We start from the raw sequence: 24,382 nt of genomic DNA, 5'->3' as shown, positions 1-24,382 counted from the left end.
AGCTTCAGCCACAAATGAGACAGGGGTTGTACCAACAGCCTCTTTCAGTACATAATCCTGATTCATTCCTAGAGCATGGTACTTTCTGTGCACTGAATGAGGCAAAGATCTTATGGTAAAAACAGTCACATAATTAGGACTGCATAATAATGCATACGCACAGGGGAGTCGAATTAGGTTTGCACATGCAGTGTTAATTCTGGCATTTCATAACTTGAGTACTTGAATTTACCATCTTAACATTCTATTAATGTATGCTTTTGTATGTAATTCTCTGGTGTGGTGTGTGTGTGGGGGGGCTTTTGTTGTTTTTTTTAAACTAAACTTAATGGAATGTTTTGTGTGGAATCATTGACACCCATTTTTTTTTCCATCGGATGTGATGAAACTTTTAAATCCATAGCACAACCACTTGGGTAACAGAGTAACTGATGGCTGTAGTAGTTTCACATAAAGGCAGATGACCAGCCACTAGATGAGGATGAGACCCACATATAGCAGTTAGTTTCACAGATATTTGCTGACAGAGGAATGTTGAGACTGGAATCTTGAATTCTGTTCTGGAGAGGGGTGTCTCTAGTGGTCATAGTTTCTTGTGCATTATCTCCCTCCCTAATCCTGATACCCTTCTGCCCTTGTTCCATACTAGATGATCACAATGGTCCCTTCTGGCCATGGAATGTATGAATCTGTCTGTCAACACCGCTCTGTTCTCAAGTCTTCATGGCTATCCTGTCCTGGGCTTCTCATCTAACGTCTCTCCCCCGGCCCCTTTCCACTGGTTTCCAGTACCATCTTTTTGCCAAGTCAGTCCCAATCCTTCCCCTCTCCACCCTTGCAGCACCTTGTCTCCTCCCAGTCTCTCTCTATGCACAGCCCCTGCCAGGCATAGTCTTCTCTCTTCTCCACTCTGATTGCTTGTCTTTGCATGTGCCACCCCTCCTCCAGTACAGCTCTTGTTCCCTCCGTATTAGTCATGTTGTGTCCTCCTCCACCCTGTCCGGGTGTCAGCAGAAAGATAATTAAGAAAGTTTTGTACCTGGTGCAATGACCCCCAGCAGTCCGAAACAGTGATTGTAAAGTAATTCCTTCTCAGCCGCAGGATGGAGCATTCCCAGTACAGATAATCTCTGGATAATTTAGCTGCCAAACTCTTAAGTCTGCTGAACACGTGCAAACTGAGACTTTTTCAAAGGCTGATAACTGCCAAATTTGGACTTTTTTCACAGGAACAGGAAAAGGCACATCCCTGATAAAAAGCATCTTATAATGGGAAGTATCAAGCAACCTGAACTCTAGGAGGAGCTGGTAATGCCACCTATAATGTGACTGAAAATGGCACATTCTCAGTCAGTCGTATGATTACTAGTGATGTAAAGTGCCTTAAGCGCAATGTGTCTGTCTGCAGATACCAGTGAAGCAATCTCAAAGGTAATTTTAAGAAATTCCTCTGAGGGTACTGATGGGGGAAAAAGCTGGGGGTGCGATATTCAGCAGTCCTTAGCTGGTGCCTTTAAATGGACACAACTTAAAAAATATTGCAAATCTTTTATCCAATTTCACATGAGAATTTGTTACTAAAACAGATGCTAACAATCTCTCTTCTTGGCGTGTGCTTTGTATTTACGAGAGAGGGTGCATGTAGTCAGTTTTGATTTCTGTATCGCCAGATTTACAGTGTTACTTTCTTACACTCTTGAGAGGCTGTAAACATGTAGATGAGCTCTGAAAACAATGAAAGTCGACTTAGTTGCTGCTATGTAATAAACTTATGAATTTTGAAATATTAATATAGCATTGTAGAGATTTATTTTAATGGAGGACCTTTTAAATTGATAATTAAATTGAAATTTTAAAATACAATTCACTCTTTTCTTGACTGGGAATTTACATAGGGATATGACAAATCTGAATGAGTCTATGTACTAAGTAATGGTTGCTATTGTCTGCATATATTTGATATTAATTCGTTGTTTTTAGGGACAAAATCTCTTCCATATCAGGACTGTGTCACTCTGAGTTACTACTCTAAGTACAGTGAGCAAAACTAATTAGCTGATAGGAATTTGTATGCTTCTCTGTTGTTCATACTTTGAAGCCTTATTGCCAGTTAGCTATGCCTGCAGGGAAACTGATTTTCTAGCTCTGCCTAGCAATCATTTTCATATTGCTCTACTTAAAATAAGAACACTCTCTAGAAGCTAATTATACTGTAGATGTTGGTTTTGTCACTGCAGTGTAATCTTCTGAGCTGCAGGTGGAAATGATGCCGGCTTAATGGATGAAATATGGAAGTGGGAACCAGCAAGCTGAGTTCGAATCCTGCTTTAGAGACACATCATCTTGCAGCAGGACAATGATAATCAAATGCAATTGGGTGTGCCTCTTATGAAGAGAATTTAAAGAATTTGAGGTTCCTAGCTTTAACGTGATTGATGCATGATATGTAGTAGTGTAACTAGGACTTGATCAGAGGCTCCAGGAAGTCTTCTCAGCAGTTGAAATGTGATTGTCATATATAGTATTTGATATCTAGGAGGAGGTGGTATCACTTCAGAGTTGACTTTACTTCCCTTAATAATGAGCATCAGATTTGGTGAGCTAGCAAAAATTTACCATATATTAGACTTGTAGGATTGCCAATTAAAATCTCTTATCCAAAATTGTATGAAATTACTAATGAGCATATCACTGGCAGTGTTCCTTCTAATTTTCCCACCCATGTGCGGAATGAATTTTATGATATGCACCAATATGGGGGCTGTGACACACATCACCTTCATATCGGTGCACTTAACAAAATTCATGTGCTGGGGGTGGGGCTGAGGGGTTCGGAGGGTGGGAGGGAGCTCAGGGTTGGGGAGCAGGGGGTGAGGTGTTTGGGGTGCAGGAGGGTGCTTGGGGCTATGGCAGGGGAGAGGCTCTCTCCTCGCAGCAGCACCTGGGCTGGAGAGGCACCTCCCCTCGCTGTGGCAGCTCTGGGGTTGGGCCTTCAGGATAGGCGGCCATCCTCCAGCTGTGCCTGGGTCCGGGCCGCTTCCCCTTGCTGCGGCAGCTCTGGGGTTGGGCCTTCAGGATAGGCAGCCATCCCCTGGCTATACCTGGGTCCGCCTCCGGCTGCTGTGGCCATGCCACAGCAGAGTTGGGGCTGGGGGAAGGGTGTCCTGGCTGCGGCAAGTTGGGGGCTAGACTGGGGGAGAGGTGCTTCTCCCCCAGCCGCAGCAAGTCCCTGGACGGTTCCTTGAGCGTCTGAGTGGTGCTAAATAGGCTGCTGTGCAGCCGCGCAGCTTACAGGGAACTTAGAGACAACCCTCCTTAGTAAAGTCCCTTAAGTGTTGGAAGAATTTAATTCAGTGAGGCTGAAATATGACACAGGATATCTCTTTAAAAGCCACATACTTGTTCTTGAAGAGGCCACCTAACTATATTTAAAATTTGAGTGTGTCTTTGTTGTACCAATAAAATAAAAACCAGCAGGATCTTATTAAAGGGAAAAAGGCAAAATACCACATTTATTGTGAATACAGAAAGAAATATAGTAAGCAGTTAGTTATAGCTATAACATTCCATTCAATCTCATATTTATTCTCACATTCATTCATACAAACACACACACACACAGGTTCTGCAAGGTTGTTATCATAGTTACCAGCCTTAGAGTTGCTCATGCCAAGTCACTGGCCAGGTGGCCTGGACATGAGGAGGGAGCAGGGCCTTGTCAGATGCTCATCTGATGCTCCTGGAAGTTGGTTTGCAGAATCAGACCCCAAAGTTCTCACTTTTTAGAGTCTATTTTTATAGGAATTTCTTCCTATGCCAGTCTATGGGAATTGCTTCATCATGCTGTTGCTGAATCAATCAGCAGATAGCACATTCCTGACGGCTCCAAGATGTTATCTTGTTCTTTGGTTCTCCCATCCTTGAGGCTGTTGGGTGGATTCCAGTCTGCCCTCCGGGGGCGGGGGGGGGGTCCTCTGGTTATTTCCACTTGACGCCTTCTTCAGCCGATGGACACTGGATTCTTAGGCTGGCACCTCCCTGATCATTCAGTTATTATCCACACCAAGCATCCATCCACATCCATCCTCTATCTCTATTTTAATCACAATTGTTAATACAACAAAAGGGTGGGGAGTCTCTGGGTGCTGTTTCTGTTGTTAGAGTATTGCTTTGAGTCTCTCTCTCTGTGAATTGCTTTGAGAACAGACTCTGTCTTCGAATGTACTAACACAATTAGCAGCTTGCAAGTTTCACACATAGAGGGAGAGAAACAGTACCAAAAACCAAGAGACCTCTTAATTAGTAATACCCTGGAATTTAAACTCTGGGGAATCAAACTCATTTGTGATTTTAATACAGAACTTCTTTAATATGATCCAACATAATCCCCCTTTTGACACTAAGATTTATAATCGTCAGTGTCACTTTCTATGTAGCCTATTCAAGAGAAAGTACTGTGAGGCAATTTGAGTTTGTGATTCCAATTCATGCCACATACATGATCCTAGTGATGTATCTTTACTACAAGGTTCTGGGGAAACAGGCAAGGTGAGGCACACCCACTTTTGAGGAGTCCATTCGGTACAACCTCTAGTGTCCAATAGCTTCCCTCCCTCCCCAGCCCACTGGCTCAAGGTCCAGGGTAGCCAAAAGGATCCCATGTGTAATATGGGGAGTGGGTTAACCTTCAATACCTTTGCCTCCAGGGACTGTTGGTGTGCAATTTTGACAACAATTTCTCCCATTAACAAGTCTGGTTTACAATACTGGAAACATATTGCATCCATTCATATTGATAAGTGTCAAACAATGATCTCTTTCTTTTTTAACAAATGCATCAAACCCTTAATATTTCCCAATATGACCCAGAACATTTTGTGTTCCAAAGTAGCTAGTGCAAGTATCTGCATTTCAGTGCATCCCATAGCTATGGCTGTGTAGTTTCCTATTTCTAATATATATATATTTTTTATGGATAAGCCATGTGGTAGTATTAAGCCATTACTAAAGATTCCATCGGCCTTTTAGGTTACCCAGACCAATTTGGACCAAGTCTACATTGGCATGTACTTGTTTTTGTATAAGGCTGTCCTGTAGCTGGGACAGAAAGCTTAATTTATTTTTAAGTTCCTGCAGGTCTTCAGTATTTTTTTTTTAAACACACAACAGTGCTATCAACAACACAAAACACAAGACAAAACATAGAACACAGAACACAATTTCTATTGTGACAGTAGATTCATGGTATTGGGTTGCTTTTCAGCTGGCAGCTTTTCCTGATTTTCTGAAAGACAAAAAGAACATGTTTCTACCCCTTTTGGGGTGGCAGATTATTGCTTAAAATATTTCTTTTACAAATACCCTTGCTGATTGCAGGCAAAACAGAGAAATTGCCCCCATATTTTCCTGTTTTTGTTCTATAGGCAGGCCAGGTTTCAAAGGCTTTTATCTTTTAAGGGTTATGGGGAAATTATCCCACTGTTTAGTCATTAAATCCCTGAGTTTTCCTTCTTATACAGCAGACCAAGTTTATAATGTTTTTCCTGCTGTGTTAAGCTTTAAGTTTTATTTACAGGTAATAACTGAGAAGCATCAATTACCATACGACCTTAAAGGATTTTTCCAAAAATCATACACACTATACGTTGTTACAGGGATACTTATTATCATTAAATTTATTAAAATTATCTTGTTATCCCATGCCTTTTATTTAGACAATTTGTTTGCTGACCAGGTATGTCCTTTATCTGCAGCTCCTTTGTGCTGCTAGTTCTTTCCTTCCTTTATCATTTAGGTAATTTGCATTTTCACAGAAACTTCCTGCTTTTGGATTTAAAGCCATCAGCAGCTCAGAGACTCTATCTTAAAAGGGACACAATCAACTTTCACCAGAGTTTTGATTACTTTTAACTTCTGCTTCCAAAACACACAGCAATCTGAAAAAGAAAACCCAACCTATTGTGGCTCCCTTTGGAGCCCTACTAGCATTTTAATTAAGTAGCATGGTATGTTTGCATTTCTTTTGCCCCTTCTACAATATACCCTGCACATGTTCTGGGGCAAATGCACATTCCTTCCATAGTTTAACTTCTATAACATTATCCAGATCCATTTTTACATAAGGTGTCACTATTTCTTTTTTTGCTTACAGAGTTTTCATGTACCTTTATCAAAGTGACAGTCTGATTACTCAGAGCCATTTTAAGACTCAATGTTTCTAACATTGCTTCTTTTTGTTTTGTGCACCTCACCCCTGCTGTTGCTTCAGAGAGGCACTGTCTTTTTTTTAATTTTTTTTTACTACAACTCTCATCTGCTATTTTGTTACAAAAACAAACAAACAAAAAACAAACAAAAAGAATCCAAAAAAAATTTTTTTATATTCTCCTGATTTTGACTGCCCTGCTGCAGCCACAACTTAAAAACATTTTAAATTTTGTAAAGCATTGAGTTACCTTTTAAGGGTTAAATGCCAAATCCCAAAGCCAAACAACACTAATTACCTGTGTCTAGCAAAAAGGTTTGTCAGTTTTGCAACTTTGAATTAAAGAGTCAAATGGATTTTGAGTGGCATTATTTAAAACAAAAACAAAACTAACTGGTCCTTAGAACTTTACATATTTACACACACACAGACAGATACATACACATTTTCTTTTCCTTAACATCCCTTCCACACTGCTCTGTTTTTTTTACATCTTACATTCCCTTTATACATTTGAGGCAGTTAAGTTCCAATAGAACCCTCTTATGTTCTTTTAGCAAATTTGACTAAATTGTCCAGTCAAATGATTTTAATCAGATAGTTTATTTTTGCCTGGCTAATTTACAGACATTCCTTTGGAAAAGGGCCTATTTTTCTTTCAGAATGGCTGCAAAGAAACCAAGAATGCTCTAACACTTTTCCTTTTTAACATTTTTGGTTAAAAGTTGTTTGGGTGAAATACAAAGTTTAACTGCTTAATTCCCTCCAGCCTCTGCAGAGTTAACTTTTTCACTCTTTTTGTATTCCTGGAGTGCCTCTTTCACTATTTTCAGCTGGCTTTGGATATTTGTAGCCAGCACCTTCCAATTGTCTGCTCCCTTCTCCATTTGTGCCTTTTCCTCTTTACATGAAGACAAGCGGAGGGAAGAATCCTTACATGCCTCCCACAACAACCAAATTGCTGCTGCATCTCTTTTGGCAGCACTAGAAGGTTTGTATATGAGGATATACTGAGCCAATCTATCCTCTAGGTCCGAAATAGTGCAGACATCAGCTAGGGCTTGTTTAGTCCAAGGACTGTGCCCAAATTTTTGAAGGATTTGTTTAAAAGGTGTAATTTCTTTAACAAAAGGTGAGGTTGGAGTTCCTTCTGACTCCATTCCTCCCTCTAGTACTGGCTTACCCTGTTTTCTTTTAAACATCTTAACATGGATATTTCAATCTCTTTGTCACTGCTGGTATTACTTAGCAAGTGACACAGCCTAGATTCTGAAATCATAGCTTAATCTATGTGTTTTTCCCCAGCTACCTTCCCGGAGGCCAGCAGGTCCCCAGCTACCTTCCCGGAGGCCAGCAGGTCCCCAGCTACCTTCCCGGAGGCCAGCAGGTCCCCAGCTACCTTCCCGGAGGCCAGCAGGTCCCCAGCTACCTTCCCGGAGGCCAGCAGGTCCCCAGCTACCTTCCCGGAGGCCAGCAGGTCCCCAGCTACCTTCCCGGAGGCCAGCAGGTCCCCAGCTACCTTCCCGGAGGCCAGCAGGTCCCCAGCTACCTTCCCGGAGGCCAGCAGGTCCCCAGCTACCTTCCCGGAGGCCAGCAGGTCCCCAGCTACCTTCCCGGAGGCCAGCAGGTCCCCAGCTACCTTCCCGGAGGCCAGCAGGTCTGGTTAACCTAATAGAAATGCCTAGCTCACTAGAGCTGCCGGTGTGCACACCAATATTTACAATAACTGAGGTTTTTTACCAATATTCCCCCTTTCGCAATTCTCCACCAAAATGTTGTACCAATAAAATAAAAACCAGCAGGATCTTATTAAAGGGAAAAAGGCAAAATACCACATTTATTGTGAATACAGAAAGAATCATAGTAAGCAGTTAGTTATAGCTATAACATTCCATTCAATCTCATATTTATTCACACACACACACACACACACACACACACACACACACACACACACACACACACACACACACACACACACACACACACACACACACACACACACACACACGGTTCTGCAAGGTTGTTATCATAGTTACCAGCCTTAGAGTTGCTCATGCCAAGTCGGTGGCCAGGTGGCCTGGACATGAGGAGGGAGCAGGGCCTTGTCTGATGCTCCTGGAAGTTGGTGTGCAGAATCAGACCCCAAAGTTCTCACTTTTTAGAGTCTATTTTTATAGGAATTTTTTCCTATGCCAGTCGATGGGAATTGCTTCATCATGCTGTTGCTGAATCAATCAGCAGATAGCACATTCCTGACGGCTCCAAGATGTTATCTTGTTCTTTGGTTCTCCCATCCTTGAGGCTGTTGGGTGGATTCCAGTCTGCCCTCCGGGGGCGGGGGGGGGTCCTCTGGTTATTTCCACTTGACGCCTTCTTCAGCCGATGGACACTGGATTCTTAGGCTGGCACCTCCCTGATCATTCAGTTATTATCCACACCAAGCATCCATCCTCTATCTCTATTTTAATCACAATTGTTAATACAACAAAAGGGTGGGGAGTCTCTGGGTGCTGTTTCTGTTGTTAGAGTATTGCTTTGAGTCTCTCTCTCTGTGAATTGCTTTGAGAACAGACTCTGTCTTCGAATGTACTAACACAATTAGCAGCTTGCAAGTTTCACACATAGAGGGAGAGAAACAGTACCAAAAACCAAGAGACCTCTTAATTAGTAATACCCTGGAATTTAAACTCTGGGGAATCAAACTCATTTGTGATTTTAATACAGAACTTCTTTAATATGATCCAACATCTTGGGGGTTGGATGTTGTCACTGAGATCCTGATAAACACTGAACAAGGAATTCCCAGGCACCATGGTATCTACACCTCTTCTCCCCCCCATGCAGAAGTAGTCTCAGAAGGGAATTAATCCATGTGTTGTAAGACTTCGATAGGATCAGAGCCTCTAAATTGGCATTGGAAGAATGGAGTTGTCACCCTGAAGAGTTAGACTTGCGTGTGCAGCAGAGAACTTTCTTAACTGGTCCTGAGTCGGGAACTCACTCCCCAAAGAGATCAGGATGCCCATGAAACTCTGTCTCAGGAAAAAATATATAAATCCTACTTTTGATTAAAGAAAAGGAGTACTTGTGGCACCTGAGAGACTAACCAATTTATTTGAGCATAAGCTGTGAGCTGTAGCTCACGAAAGCTTATGCTCAAATAAATTGGTTAGTCTCTCAGGTGCCACAAGTACTCCTTTTTGCGAATACAGACTAACATGGCTGTTACTCTGAAACCTACTTTTGATTAGGCTTTTCACAGTATCACTGCAGCTTTTTTTAAAAAGCCCAGTCTGCACACTGCAAGGAAGAGAGAACTATATCTTTAACACTTCAGAATGTTGTGAGTTGCTCATGCTATGGTGATGGGAACTGTATTCGAATCTAACTGGAATCGCATTTAGATGTAACCCAAGCTTGCGTTCTGGATGTTCAGAGTTTTTAGGGTAGCAGGAGAGGCTAGATCTGCAAAAACAGTACAGCATTTACTTAAGCATCACATATTGGTTAGACACTTCGCAATAAATATAAGCTGACATCTGTTTTGGCTATCATGTAAATTTTAAACTAAAAGTCAAAACCTAATTTGTTTAATTTTTTTCAGCATTAGACAGGAGGACAAACATTACTAGAGAACTACAGTTGGAGTTGAGAACTTGATTATAATTTTGAGAACCCCGCACAATACCACAGGTGAGGCTGACAGGGGAAGCAACAAGATTTTATTGAATGTTAGTGAAAAAGTTTGAATATTCTCCCTATGTACAAATGCTTAACTATAAATGCCTTTCAGTCACAGCAGGACCTTGCTGATGCACATATTTACTTGCATATGTTTCCAAGTGGTCTTCTTTCACTGAGAGGTAGCTCAGTGTTTTGAGTATTGACCTACTAAACCCAGGGTTGTGAGTTCAATCCTTGAGGGGGCCATTTAGGGATCTGGGGCAAAAATTGGGGATTGGGCCTGCTTTGAGCAGGGGGTTGGGCTAGATGACCTCCTGAGGTCCCTTCCAACCCTTATATTCTATGATTATGATTCTATGAAAGATCTAATACAGTAGCTCCTCGATTTCTGAAAAATACGACTTTAATCAAAGCGATGTTAAGCGAATCCAATTTCCACGTAAGAATGAATGCAAATGGGGGCGCGGGGGGGGTTAGGTTCCAGGGAAATTTTTTTCACCAGACAAAAGACTATATAATATATATAAAAAGAAAAGGAGTACTTGTGGCACCTTAGAGACTAACCAATTTATTTGAGCATAAGCTTTCGTGAGCTACAGCTCACTTCATCAGATGCATAAAGTGGAAAGTACAGTGAGGAGATTTTATATACACACAGACCATGAAAAAATATACATTGTATGGAGAGTGATCACTTAAGATGAGCTGTTACCAGCAGCAGAGTGGGGTTGGGGGAGAGAAAACCTTTTGAAGTGATAATCAAGGTGGGCCATTTCCAGCACATTTCCAGGAGTTAACAAGAACATCTGGGGAGGGGGGTGGGAAATAAACAAGGGGAAATAGTTTCACTTAGTATAATGACTCAACCACTCCCAGTCTCTATTCAAGCCTAAGTTAATTGTATCCAATTTGCAAATTAATTCCAATTCAGCAGTCTCTCCTTGGAGTCTGTTTTCGAAGTTTTTTTTGTTGGATAGTCACTTTGAGGTCAGAAATCGAGTGACCAGAGAGATTGAAGTGTTCTCCGACTGGTTTATGAATGTTATAGTTCTTGACATCTGATTTGTGTCCATTTATTCTTTTACGTAGAGACTGTCCAGTTTGACCAATGTACATGGCAGAGGGGCATTGCTGGCAGATGATGGCATATATCACGTTGGTAGATGTGCAGGTGAACGAGCCTCTGATGGTGTGGCTGATGTGATTAGGCCCTATGATGGTGTCCCCTGCATAGATATGTGGGCACAGTTGGCAACGGGCTTTGTTGCAAGGATAGGTTCGTGGGTTAGTGGTTCTGTTGTGTGGTGTGTGGTTGCTGGTGAGTATTTGCTTCAGGTTGGGGGGCTGTCTGTAAGCAAGGACTGGCCTGTCTCCCAAGATTTGTGAGAGTGATGGGTCGTCCTTCAGGATAAGTTGTAGATCCTTGATAATGCATTGGAGAGGTTTTAGTTGGGGGCTGAAGGTGACAGCTAGTGGAGTTCTGTTGTTTTCTTTGTTGGGCCTGTCCTGTAGTAGGTGACTTCTGGGTACTCTTCTGGCTCTATCAATCTGTTTCTTCACTTCTGCAGGTGGGTATTGTAGTTGTAAGAAAGCTTGACAGAGATCTTGTAGGTGTTTGTCTCTGTCTGAGGAGTTGGAGCAAATGCGGTTGTATCGTAGAGCTTGGCTGTAGACAATGGATCATGTGGTGTGGTCTGGGTGAAAGCTGGAGGCATGTAGGTAGGAATAGCAGTCAGTAGGTTTCCGGTATAGGGTGGTGGTTATGTGACCATCGCTTATTAGCACTGTAGCGTCCAGGAAGTGGATCTCTTGTGTGGACTGGTCCAGGCTGAGGTTGATGGTGGGATGGAAATTGTTGAAATCATGGTGGAATTCCTCCAGGGCTTCTTTTCCATGAGTCCAGATGATGGTGTCATCAATGTAGTGCAAGTAGAGTAGGGGCATTAGGGGACAAGAGCTGAGGAAGCGTTGTTCTAAGTCAGCCATAAAAATGTTGGCATACTGTGGGGGCCGTGCAGTTACCCATAGCACTGCCGCTGATTTGAATGTATACATTGTCCCCCAATGTGAAATAGTTATGGGTGAGGACAAAGTCACAAAGTTCAGCCACCAGGTTTGCCGTGACATTATCGGGGATAGTGTTCGTGATGGCTTGTAGTCCATCTTTGTGCGGAATGTTGGTGTAGAGGGCTTCTACATCCATAGTGGCCAGGATGGTGTTTTCAGGAAGATCACCGATAGATTGTAGTTTCCTCAGGAAGTCAGTGGTGTCTCGAAGATAGCTGGAAGTGCTGGTAGCGTAAGGCCTGAGGAGGGAGTCTACATAGCCAGACAATCCTGCTGTCGGAGTACCAATGCCTGAGATGATGGGGTGCCCAGGATTTCCAGGTTTATGGATCTTGGGTAGCAGATAGAATACCCCAGGTCGGGGTTCCAGGGGTGTGTCTGTGCGGATTTGTTCTTGTGCTTTTTCAGGGAGTTTCTTGAGCAAATGGTGTAGTTTCTTTTGGTAACCCTCAGTGGGATCAGAGGGTAATGGCTTGTAGAAAGTGGTGTTGGAGAGCTGCCTAGCAGCCTCTTGTTCATATTCCGACCTATTCATGATGACGACAACAGCACCTCCTTTGTCAGCCTTTTTGATTATGATGTCAGAGTTGTTTCTGAGGCTGTGGATGGCATATAATAATATATATGTTATATATGTACGCACAACATACATTTTAAGCAAACCATTTAATACTGTACACAGCGATGATTGTGAAGCTTGGTTGAGGTGATGGAGTCAGCGGGTGGAAGAGGGTGGTATGTGTCCAAGGGAATACCTTACTGCTAAATGACAGGTTTCAGAGTAACAGCCGTGTTAGTCTGTATTCGCAAAAAGAAAAGGAGTACTTGTGGCACCTTAGAGACTAACCAATTTATTTGAGCATGAGCTTTCGTGAGCTACAGCTCACTTCATCGGATGCATCCAATGAAGTGAGCTGTAGCTCACAAAAGCTCATGCTCAAATAAATTGGTTAGTCTCTAAGGTGCCACAAGTACTCCTTTTCTTCTTACTGCTAAATGATGAACTAGAACTCCGCTGAACCCTCAAGGGTTAACACGTTGTTAATGTAGCCTCATACTCTACAAGGCAGCACAGTAGCTGCTGCCTGCAAGCTCCCTCCGTCCTGAGCCCTGTCATGTCCTGTCTTCCCCCCCCCCCCTGCTCTGTGGAGCTAGGGTAAGCAGGTGGCAGGAGCAAGGGGTAGGGGGACACCCTGATATTAGTACACCTTCCCCCCCACACACACAGCTAGCAGGAGGCTCCCGGGAGCAGCTCCAAGGCAGAGGGCGGGAGCAGCACATAGCAGTGGGGGAAGGACAGCTGAACTACAGGCAATTAATAGCCTTCTGGGCGGCTGCCGCACAGGGAACTTAGGAGTGGGGAGCTGATGGGGGGGCTGACAGTCCACCCTGGTTCCAAGCCCCCACCAGCTAGCTGCAAAGGGCTGCTCTTTCTGCAAGTAGTGGACAAAGCGGGCCACTGCCAAAGGGCCTTGGAAAGGAGCATTGCGCAACTTTAAACAAGCATGTTACATAGCTGATCAATTAGGGAACAGCGAAACGTTAACCGGGAGGACTTTAAGTGAGGAGTTACAGTATCAGGGTGCAGTAGTAAGATTTTGTGTTACTGATTTGACTTTCTACAAAACACGGTACAGAACATTTTTTGAGAGGGATGCAAAGTATTATCACAGTTATAACTAAATTTCATTAAAAAAGAAAAGGAGTACTTGTGAAACTAAATTTCATTGATTTTTTTTTTTAATTGTTCAATCTCCAACTTGCAAAAGCCATAACTGCTAGTGCAAATTAATGACGTTAGGCTGTTTTACCCTCTGGGAGTGAACTATAATGGAAAGTGAAAAGGCTTATTTCTATCTAAATCTGAAATATTATATATTTAACTTAGATTCGTTAGGGTTTGAGGATCAGAGTATGTCAACATTTCTGGTTCCCTTAGTCATTTAGCTAAGGAAACAACTTGATTAGAAAGGGGGAATATAATTAGCAAAATATCAAATCCTGTGCTAATGCCAGTACTGTAATGGTATCCTTCAGAGTTCTGGAACAGGAAAATTAGTGTCTCCTTTTGTACATCCTTAGGACTGCCTACGTGTAAACAATAGAGCAAGATCTACAGTTAGGCTTTAAATTGTTATCTTGCTGCAAGGCATCTGCTCAGAAGAATGTGAGCAAAGAAATATGCTGACTCTTCCTGTTATAAATTTGCTTCCTATTAAACATCCTACGTAATATTGAAGCACTGAGATGACTGCCATGATGACTGATACTTTGTTTGACTTTTAGATTTTCATGCATCTGAAATTGCTTAATAGATATCTAGGTATCCATCATAAATGGGATCATACAGGTGAGAGGATTTGGTCTTGCTGGATGAAGGGACCTCCTTTACTGATGTTATATGGGGAATTCTCATTGTCTTCAACTGGTAGCTCAATGTCTGAGGTTTAAACCATATAGTATAAAATGTCAATATTCACCTAATGTAGACAACTTTTATTGCTAAAGATGGTGATTGGAGTGTGTGTAAGAAAATTCCTCTGAACTTTCTCATGCTCATACGTATTGCAGTGCTAATAGCTAGTGGAGTGCACCAGGAGTTTTCAGAGGAGAGAAGCTATTTTTCCTCTCAGGTATTTGTAGATCACCCATCACTAGCATGTGATTACAGTGATTACTCAGCCTTTCCAGACTACTGTACCCCTTTCAGGAGTATGATTTGTCTTGCTTACCCCCAAGTTTACTCACTTAAAAACTACTTGCTTACAAAATTAGACATAAAAAGACAAGAATGTCACAGCATGCTATTAGTGAAAAATTGCTTATTTTTACCTTTTATAATTATAAAATAAATCAGTTGGAATATAAATATTGTACTTACTTTTCAGTGTATAGTATATAGAGCAGAAAAACAAGTCGCCTGTAGGAAATTTTAGTTTGTACTGATTTCACTAGTGCTTTTTATGGAGCTTGGTGTAAACCTAGGCAGATATCTAGATGAGTTGATGTACCCCCTGGAAGACCTCTGTGTACCCCCAGACGAGTGTGTGCTCCTGGTTGAGAACCACTGCTCTGTTACACTACAAGGCTGTTTGCTCTGTTATATAGTGTGGAGAATGCAGGAATTATCTATTTTTTTTTAAATTAATTTTATATGCACATCAGTTTGCATGCTCACTATGGGGAATGAGGGTGAGGGGGCTTGGGATAAAGGGATGAGTGAGAGGGGGAGGTGAGCGGGGTTGGGGAGCTCAGGGAAGGGATGCTGGGGACCCGTGGGAGAATAGGGATAGGGTGCCTGTCAACCCCACAATCTACCCTTCTGTGTGTGGGGCAGGATCTGGTGCATCTGACCCTGTCTTCTCTGCCTACTTCTGAAATGTAATCTGGGATCCAGCCCTACTTTCTGGGCCTCTGTGTGTGTGCATGCACCAGGGTCTGGGGCCCCCTCCCCTTCTGAAGGGGGAGAGTCTAAGACCCTCTCCTTGCCTCCCTCATGTAAGCTGGGGTCTGGGTTGCCTTGTTGCTCAAAGGGTATCTGAGCCCATCTCAGTTTTCTCTCCCCCCCCTCCCCCCCCCCCCCCCGTGAACCAGGTTTGGGGAAGCCTTGCCCCTCTGGATGGAGAGTTTAGAACAGACATACTTGGAGCATGCATGAAGAACACACTGCGGATATTGGGTGAGGATCTGAGAATGGGCATGTTTGCATCAGAAACACTTCAGCACTGGGATGGAGAGATGGGACACTCAGTGATGTAAATGAAGTAGTTCATACATCTCAGAACTATTGTTTCAGGCTGTATTCATCTCCACTGGGTCTTCTTTCATCAGAAAATATTTCATTGAGATGAATGAGCCACTTCAGCATTTCGCTGAGCCTGCTATGCTATGATGGGTATGTAGTGCCCTGCCCCTCCATTTTCACTCTAATTATAGCAGAGTGCCACCAGCTCTGTTGTATTTGATCAAGACAGGCTTCCTGTTTAAAGCTCAACTTCAAGTGTTCTAAAGTCCATATGGTTACTCGGATTGCCTTGAAATTTTATGCACTTCATGGGGAAGTGGGGTTTGGTCAGTGAACCAAATTTGGGACAATTTGAATAAGGGGTTCCCAAGATATAGCCCCTTGGAAAAAAAGCTCTTAAAGTTGACATGCTGGCAACATTTTCATATACAATTAGAGATCAAACTATGGCTGAGATCCTTGCACTAGGATCTCTGGTGCTCAAGGGTTACCCCTACAAAATGCATGGCACCCACCAGCCCTTTGGGAGAAATCAAATTACAGCATTCTTAGTAAAAGATTTTTTTTTCTCCAGTTGGGTGTTCTGGTAAGCATAAGGATTACCTGATGGATCACCCTCTGCATGTACAGAGAGAGAGCGCCCAATGGTGTTGAAAGCCACCGAAGATTGGCAGGACCTGCATGGCTTCAAGGGAAATGTTCTGGCCATTGAATCTGAGCCCCACAGAGGCACTGTGAATTCAAATCCCCAACGCAGGGTGGAAATTAAAAAGGGAGGCATATTGCTTGAATCTGCCTGTGTCAAAGAAGAATTTTTATTTTGGGGAAATATAATATGCGTATAGTAAATATTCAAAAGGCTCTGAAACGATTTTTGAAAAAATGAATTGTACGTGCAAATGTATGCTGGAAGAAGAAGGTGATTGGGATAGAAGAATGGGTGGAAATAGGTGAGGACAGGGCTTGGGGGTGTGAGGAGAGGGATAAATGGGGATGGGTGGGTAGAGGGATTAGGTGATGGGGAATGGCGGGGGTAGGGACATCAGGAAAAGGGAACATGGCGGGGGCGGAGATGAGTGACAGACTGTGGGGAAATAGGAGCATATGTATCACCCTGATATTCCCCTCCCATGTGTGCACCATGATCTGGGGGGGCCCCAGACCATGCATGGGGGTTTAATACCCCTGCCTGCCCCTTCTGTGAGCTAGGGTATGGGGGACCTTGTCCTTCTAGGGGGTCTGAGTCTGTCTCCCTATTCCCCACTATGTGTGGGGGAACTGGGAAAACCCTGTCCCTCGGGTATGCAGCTGAGAACAGGCATACTGGGAGCATGCAGGTGTTAAGAATATGAATTCTTATTGTGGTTCTCCTGAAGTTGGCTGGATAAGGGGAATGAGACTGACTATGAATGGAGTCATTCATACATCTCAGAACTATTGTTTCATGCTGCATTCATCTTAAGGTGTTCTTATTCAGGTATGCCATCGTATTGAGATAAATGGGCCACTTCACCCCTTTCTGAGCCTTCTATGCTGCAGAAGGATGTGTAGTGTTGTGTGCTGCACATACCAAGAATGAAGGGGTTGGGCATGTGAGGAAAAATGCAGAGTGGCCAAGGAATGCACAGGATACAGCTCTTTTTCAGAAAATTGTGTTAACACTTTAAAACAGCCTTAGGGTTCTCTCATCATCCATAGGGAAAATTCTGATTCAAAGGTCAGGTACAGTTGGAAAATGGGATACAATGCCACATACACACATTAGGGAATGCCTAGGATGAGGGGAAGCCTGGACAAAATAGCATGGTGGGGGCCAGCAGGGAGGGTGGATGGACTGGAAGGCACAGGACTGGCTGGATGGCGAGGGGCAGGGAGAAGAGTGCAGGACCAGGAGTGCATAGTCCACTATTCTACGTGTTGTCTACAGTTGCCATAATGACCACAAACTCCTACCAACACCTGCAACTTTTACTGTAAAGGAAAGGACCTACCTGCACCTGCCCTACACTCTTAGCCTATTCAGAATACCACTTTGCACTTACAGGATACCATCTAAACCTATATGTTCCCTTACCCATCATTAAACCCACAGACTGCTTTCATATCCCACCTCATTACTGACCATTCCTGTTGCATGGCAAGACACTCCCCTTCCCTCCCCTGTGCTTTGCTAATTTTGCAATAAAATGATTCAGGCAACTCCCCTAGGTTCACATGCTCCCTTTTTCTTTACACGCACCCACAGGGTGGGCTCAAACCCTCTCACATCACAGCCACAATTCTGTGATGCTTCTTAAACTAATCTCTATCTCTTCAACCCACAAACACACCTCCACCAATCTGCCCCACCTACTCCCTCCACCACTTAAGCCATTTAGTACAGGTACAGCTCTCTTACTGGATGCAGCTTCAGACCATTGCAGATAACTCCCCAATGGCTGCCAGCTCCAGGGGGCAATATTAAGGCTATACAGGGTATGTAACGTAACTGTGTCCTGTTTTTCTGAAGTTTGAGTTTTGCAGAACTTGATATTATGGAAGGGCACAAGCAGTCACTGGGAAACCTTAACTCTAGATGAAAGTGAGCATCAGTGATACTGTTTTTTCTGTCTGCAGAGATTATACTTCTCAGGCCTGACTTTAACCTAACACTGGACTCTGCCTCTGCCTCTGCCTCACAGAGGTGATCATCCAGTGTCAGACAGATCTGAAAGGGATACTTGAGTGGAATGATTATCTATCTATTGTCTTCCCTCTACTACAGGGGTTCTTTGTCTCAGGAGAGGCACTTGGATTCAAGGACTGACTCTTCAGAAAAGCTGTTCCTTTCTAATGTATTGGACCAGTATGAGCCAGATGGGTGTGTGTTCCCCTGAAGGCCCTAGCCTGGGATATCAGCGGAAATCCCTTGAGAGGCCTGCTATAGGGTGGCAGCAGCGGGGAGGGAAACTGGGCCTAAAGGCTCCTTGCCCCACACTCCAGCATTGGCATTGTTCATGCTATGTTCAGATCCCTCAGTCTGCACACGAAGAGGAGGGAGGCAGCTGAGCTCCACAGTCAGGAACATGACCCTAGAAGGAAGTAAACAAAACTTGTTCAACTGGCTGAAGCAAAGTCTATTGTTTTTAATCATTAAACATGTGAAACATAACTATAAATTCCTCCCAGGGGGTCTTTAAAGTGAGTGTATGAATGTCTTAGCAAAAGTTTTCATGAGATCCAGCAGATTATAAAGCACAGCCTTGAACCTTCATTCTGATTCTTATAACACTACGGTATTATGGCACAATCTTTAATCTAAAAAATGGATGTGTAACATCAATATTCTATTGCTGGTGACTTTTATTTACTACTGGTGTCAGACTCCAGATTAAATTCAAACTTGCTCCTCAATGAGGGGTGCATATGTGGCAGCCTATGCTTGTTACAGTTGTATACAAAGATTAATGTTAAAAAATGTAGCTGAAACTAGATTATATCCCGTGCATAATGTGAGAATTTCAGATTAAAAGCTACAGGTGGTTGTGACAAAGTTGAAGAGATCGAGACTTCAACTGAAACTGTACACTCATGCTTTTTTGGAGAACACTAAGCCCTGTAGAACCTTGAATAATTGAATTGGTGACCTTGAGTATAGTTAGAAATGTGAGATTAGCAGGAAGTCCCTGATGGTGTGAAACCAGAAGCGGAGGATTGGTTGTTCAGTAGCTGGAGATCGTTTTTGTTGTGCAATATGTTATGGAATGTCACTCTGAGTAAAGCCATTCAGTCTTAGCATCAAGGATAATTTTTGAGTGCAGGGGACTGGACTAGAAGACCTCTTGAGGTCCCTTCCAGTCCTATGATTTTTACTTTGGCATCCAAGCTCTGCAGTTTTAAGAAAAAACTAAAACTTGATATCTAATGAAGACTTGGGAGAAGCTATGTCTCTCTGAAAATATAGAGGTGTTAATTAACAATTAATGGGAGCTGCTCATAAATATTTAAGATCTTATTTCAAGAAGTCTTTATTTAAAAAAAAAACAAAAAAAAAACACCAGACTTGACACTTCTGATATTTCTAAAGTAAACAAAGGGATAGGAGGACGTCTCATGCTTTCTTCACAAACCATAAAGAAACTAATCTAATTTTTTTAAAAGTCCTTTACATATCACCTTTAGGACAACCACCTTTTTAGTAACAAGCCGTGTTTCTGTCTGTCCATACTGCAGGCCTTACTCTGCTCATCATTCACAGATTCCAAGGCCAGAAGGGACCATTGGGATCACCTAGTCTGACTTGTATAATACAGGCCGTAGAGCTTCCCAAAAATAATTCCTCCTAGAGCATATCTTTCAGGAAAACGTCCGTTATCTGTTTCACAAAGGTCCTCTTCTTTACAAGTTTCCATCTCTTGGCTGCAGTGCAGTTTTTAAGAGGGAGAGGTGCTTTATCGTTCAGATCATATTAAAGAGGCTCAGAAGGCACAACCAATTTGAGACCTTGACTCTAGTTCTCTGAATGATCTATCTAGAACTTTAAAATGAATAAAAGCCCCTCCTTAATAAAATTCATTGTTGTCAAATAAAATTAACATTCCTGTGGCTACATCACTGACTCCCATACAAAAAAGGAAAACCATTTCCCAGAAACTTGCATAGTCGGTCTGTCTCCTCCCCACCCCACTTTCCCATCTAAGAAGGGAAATTCCGTGATGTGAGAAAGGGACATCTGGCCTTATTTCTACCTTCTTGTAAAGCATCTACATTTCTCAGAAGTTCCTCTCTGTAGTAACCACTCGATATAGTTGTCTGCTCTCTTATGTGGGCCACTTATTAAATAACAGAAGTACTGTATTTAAGACACTGAGCAAATGAAAGATCAAGCTATCACAATGACAGTTCAGGAACAGGACTTGGAGAAAGAAAGGAAAGTGTTTAATGTGTTCGACTACCCTTGCTGATGTTTTGAATATGCTCTTTCATTAAAATTGAATGTCTAGTTATGCTTTGTTTCTTTCCACCTCAGGCAATCTGACACAGAATCAGAAAGTATGTTTAACATTTGCAGTTTAAACTAGGCATACTTAGTAAGCATGTATGCACCCTTTCTTGTTTTGATGATGGCAGTTAACTTTGCCCACTATTATAGAGAAGCTAGACATGGATTTCTGCACTTAGAAAATTCTTTGGAGATAATCTGTCTGAACTAATGGAAAAATGTGTGGTGGTGCAAGACTTTTTAATTTCTTTAGTCATTCGTAGATGAATAGATTTTAAGGCCAGAAGACAGACACTTACGATCAGCTAGTCTGATATCCTGCATAACACAGGACAGTACTTAAATAGGTATTTAATCTCCATGAACTTTTGGGAGGCAGAACCACACCTGTCCACTAGAAGGGGCTTACCCCTTAACCAGTGATGATGAAGCTCCCGGTTAGCTCTGGGTTGATCTAAATTTTAAGTGTAGAGCAGGTCTGAGTTTACTTGCTCTTGTGTTTATCTGACTGACTTAGACTAAATAAAGGAAAGAAACATACTAGCTCCCTTAAAACTGTAAGGAATATGGTGATGAGGGCCACAGAAGTACTTAAGTTGAAAGTTCTGTAACTGACCATTCATTAACTGAATTTTACTGCAAGATTTAAACAGAGTTTAATGTAGAAAGTGAGTTGGACCTCTAACGCTATGGAAGAAGATCCTATAAAAGACTTAGTGTTGCTGCAGCTGATTCAAGAATTCAAATATGTCAGCATCTTGGTACAGTGGTGTGTGATTTTAGAAGTTCTTACAAAATAGAATCTGCATTAATTAAGGAAAATACCAACTTTGTTTAAAGTAAAAATCCACTATGCAACCTGTATATAACTTAAATGAACTTTGGTAGTTGCACATAACTGGCATATGTATTCTGCAGGCATAGAATAATATTTTTGAAGATAAACATACTAGCAAATTATTTAAAAATAAATGTTGAGTAGCATTATTAACTATTTAACTATCAGTAATTGACACTTTGGGGGGTTACCTGAGGTGCCTGGGATTAATCACTACCGTTACAGCATGACTGTGCCTTGTCTGTGCCCACCAGGAGAAACCTACTGGTTGTTGGCAACATAAACACTCCACTTGGGGCTCTGTAGGGAGAGAATGTGGGGCTCAAAGGCTAGCAATTTACACACCCCACTATGTTACACTTGGATGCCCAGTCCCTTATTTTCTGGACACCTTCAATGTACACCGATCTGCTGCATCCATAGAAACAATGCATCCTAGTTCATGAGTCTCCCCTCAGTTCAACACTCGCCTTAGCATAAGGCACTTAAACAGATTTATAGTAAAACCAAACTGAAGTTTACTTTTTCAGAGCTTGAGGTAAATATTCAAATAAACGCAAGTATAAGGATTTGTAAACATAAGGTTACAGGTAAAAGCAAAACATAAGACACAAACTATAGCCTGTACTTATTAACTTTCCTCTCTAGTAAAGTATGTCTCACCCAAAGGTCAATACAGTACTTGCAGTGCTGTCCAGTTCAAACAGCTGGGATCTGCCTTTCATGAGACACCTTGCTTGCAGGGTTTCTCTTCTGTAATGGATAAAATCTTGTGCTCTTTTCTATTTTCTTTTATAGTTGCAGACTACTGTATCTTACCACAGTGGTCCCTTAGAAGCTTTTGGGGGGTGGGGCGGGAGTTCTTTTGTTTTTTGTAAATCCTTAAGCCTGCATCTGATCTAGAAAGTGAACATAGTCTATCTCCACAGATGTCCATTGTTCTCAGTGTTGATTGAGATATCCCTGAGAGTCCACTCATCTCAGATGATAATCTACATTTTACATATTTATTTAAATGTTTCCTGTGCAAACATCTCACAGTAACCATGACAATCAGCAGTTCTTAGCTTTTGGCAGAGACCACATGCAGTTCCCTTAGGTGAAATATTGAGAAGATGGTCTGACTGGTTAATATACATGTCTGGGCAAGTCTGTGTGACATTAGCAGTTCATTTAAAAAAAATATTTTTAAGGCTGAAAAATAGGATTAAATGTTTTTAAAAAGTTTTTCAGCTATATTATTATAGAAAGGTCTCCAATCACAGTAGATCAATTTTAATTATTCGCTCACTAACAGCTCCTTTGTAGCAACTGTAATAAAAATGGAGCTACACGCTTTGTATCTAATCACAGTAGGAGCTGTATTGATTCACTTGCTTTATGCTACAAAAAGAAAGAAGGGTGAGAGGAATTTCTTTTGGTATATTTAATGTCAGTTCCTCTGTCAGTCCACTCTTTTCTGGGTGATCTAACTCACTCAAATAGCTTCAGTTATACTCTCTATGCTGATGACTCTTACCCTTCTCCAATCCACCTCCTTACTTATTTGCTATCTAATCGCATATCTAAACCTATCTGATGCCTTGCTATTCCTTCAAGCTTTAAATAGCCAAAACTGGATCCCTTTCTTTCCACCAAAACACTTTCCACTCTCCCATTCTTATTGTTGAACACACAACAGATAATGCCTGTCACGCAAGCCTGTAAACTGGAGGCCATCTATGATTTTTCTTCTCCAACAATCGAATCTATGTCCAGCTCTTGCTGCTGCTTTCTTCACAGTGTCTATAAGATCCAACATTTTTTTTCTGCCTACACTGCTAAAACTTTCATATAGGTCTACCTCATCCCCTCTTTTCATCACTACAACCTCTTCTTTGGCCTTTGACACCAATGTAGCCGCTAAGATCCTATTACTTGCCCGTTGATCTGTCATCCCCCACTCTTTGCATCCATCCTTTGGCTCACCCTTCTGCCAACATCAATTCAAGCTACCTGTATTTGCTTTCAAGGCCTTGCACAACTCTGCCTCTGCTATGAAATATTCTTTTTTTTTTTTTATTGCCTACCATTGCCTCTGCTCTGACAGCAGCCATTCTCCACTCCTCCTCCCACCACCATCTCCAGAGTGCCTGGATGCTCAGAATACCTTTTCTGACCTTGTCCCAGCCTTCTTCCCACCTAAAAATTTCTTCTTTCTCTAAGCCTACGAGAAAGTAGCCAATGTTTGCTTTACTCTATTGACAGCCCACACATCCTGCTGTGTACTACTACCCCCTGTACCCTCCTTACTACCTTGTTCACTGTCTTATGTCATCATGTTAGATGTTAGTTTGTGGCAGGACTCATGTTGCTGAACTTGTCTTGTGAGGTACCTAGCAAACTTTTGGGTGCCATAAAAAGGGTTGCATGAAACATCCATTAGGCTTTGTTCCCAAGAAAAACATGAGTCCCTAATAGATCTCTCAAACTGACGCTTTGTGCTTAGCAAATTCACTGCTCCACTGTAATTGATGTAATCACAGCTCCAAATAGATTTGCTTTGTAATTCTCCATCCATTGGCAATGGAAGTCTTAGGACCTTTTTGTGGGAGCTGGGAAATCTTAACACTCCTGTGTATCCTCACTCTCTCTATTTTTTTAAAAGGTCTGGAAATATTTCAGTTTGAGAAGTTACCTACAAACACTGAATGAAGTGGTCTCTGTCTTTACAGTGCTTTCAGTTTTAAATTTTAGAAAAGGAAATTCAGATATACAAGCTGTTCAAAATAGTTAAATTGCTGAGGGGCAAACAATGTATAATTTGAAGCCACAGAAAATAGGGTGAAACTATGCAGCTTCATACGTGCAAACACACCC

General features: G+C 42.2%; 1 protein-coding gene across 14 annotated transcripts in view; it reads left to right on the top strand.

Moving 5' to 3' along the window:
• LOC140907905 (KAT8 regulatory NSL complex subunit 1-like) overlaps nt 1–24,382 on the top strand; it is a 147,126-nt gene that overhangs the window by 20,753 nt on the left and 101,991 nt on the right. The window contains exons 1-2 of one of the 14 annotated variants that reach the window (XM_073334936.1): nt 1,305–1,431; nt 9,813–9,901. The exons of 9 other annotated variants lie outside the window; for them this stretch is intronic. Coding sequence is in view for 1 of the 5 variants with exons in the window: in XM_073334928.1 (XP_073191029.1) it covers nt 7,511–7,862 (352 nt within the window). In the remaining 4 variants the exon portion in view is untranslated. Of the gene's footprint in view, nt 1–1,304; nt 1,432–7,510; nt 7,863–9,812; nt 9,902–24,382 lie in introns of those variants that run through there. 4 more of the 14 variants (XM_073334935.1, XM_073334934.1, XM_073334928.1 and 1 more) reach the window with 4 other exon arrangements.

This window comes from Lepidochelys kempii, chromosome 2 (assembly GCF_965140265.1).
Source record: "Lepidochelys kempii isolate rLepKem1 chromosome 2, rLepKem1.hap2, whole genome shotgun sequence".
NCBI lineage: Eukaryota > Metazoa > Chordata > Testudines > Cheloniidae > Lepidochelys > Lepidochelys kempii.
This window is presented reverse-complemented; position numbering and strand designations above follow the sequence as displayed.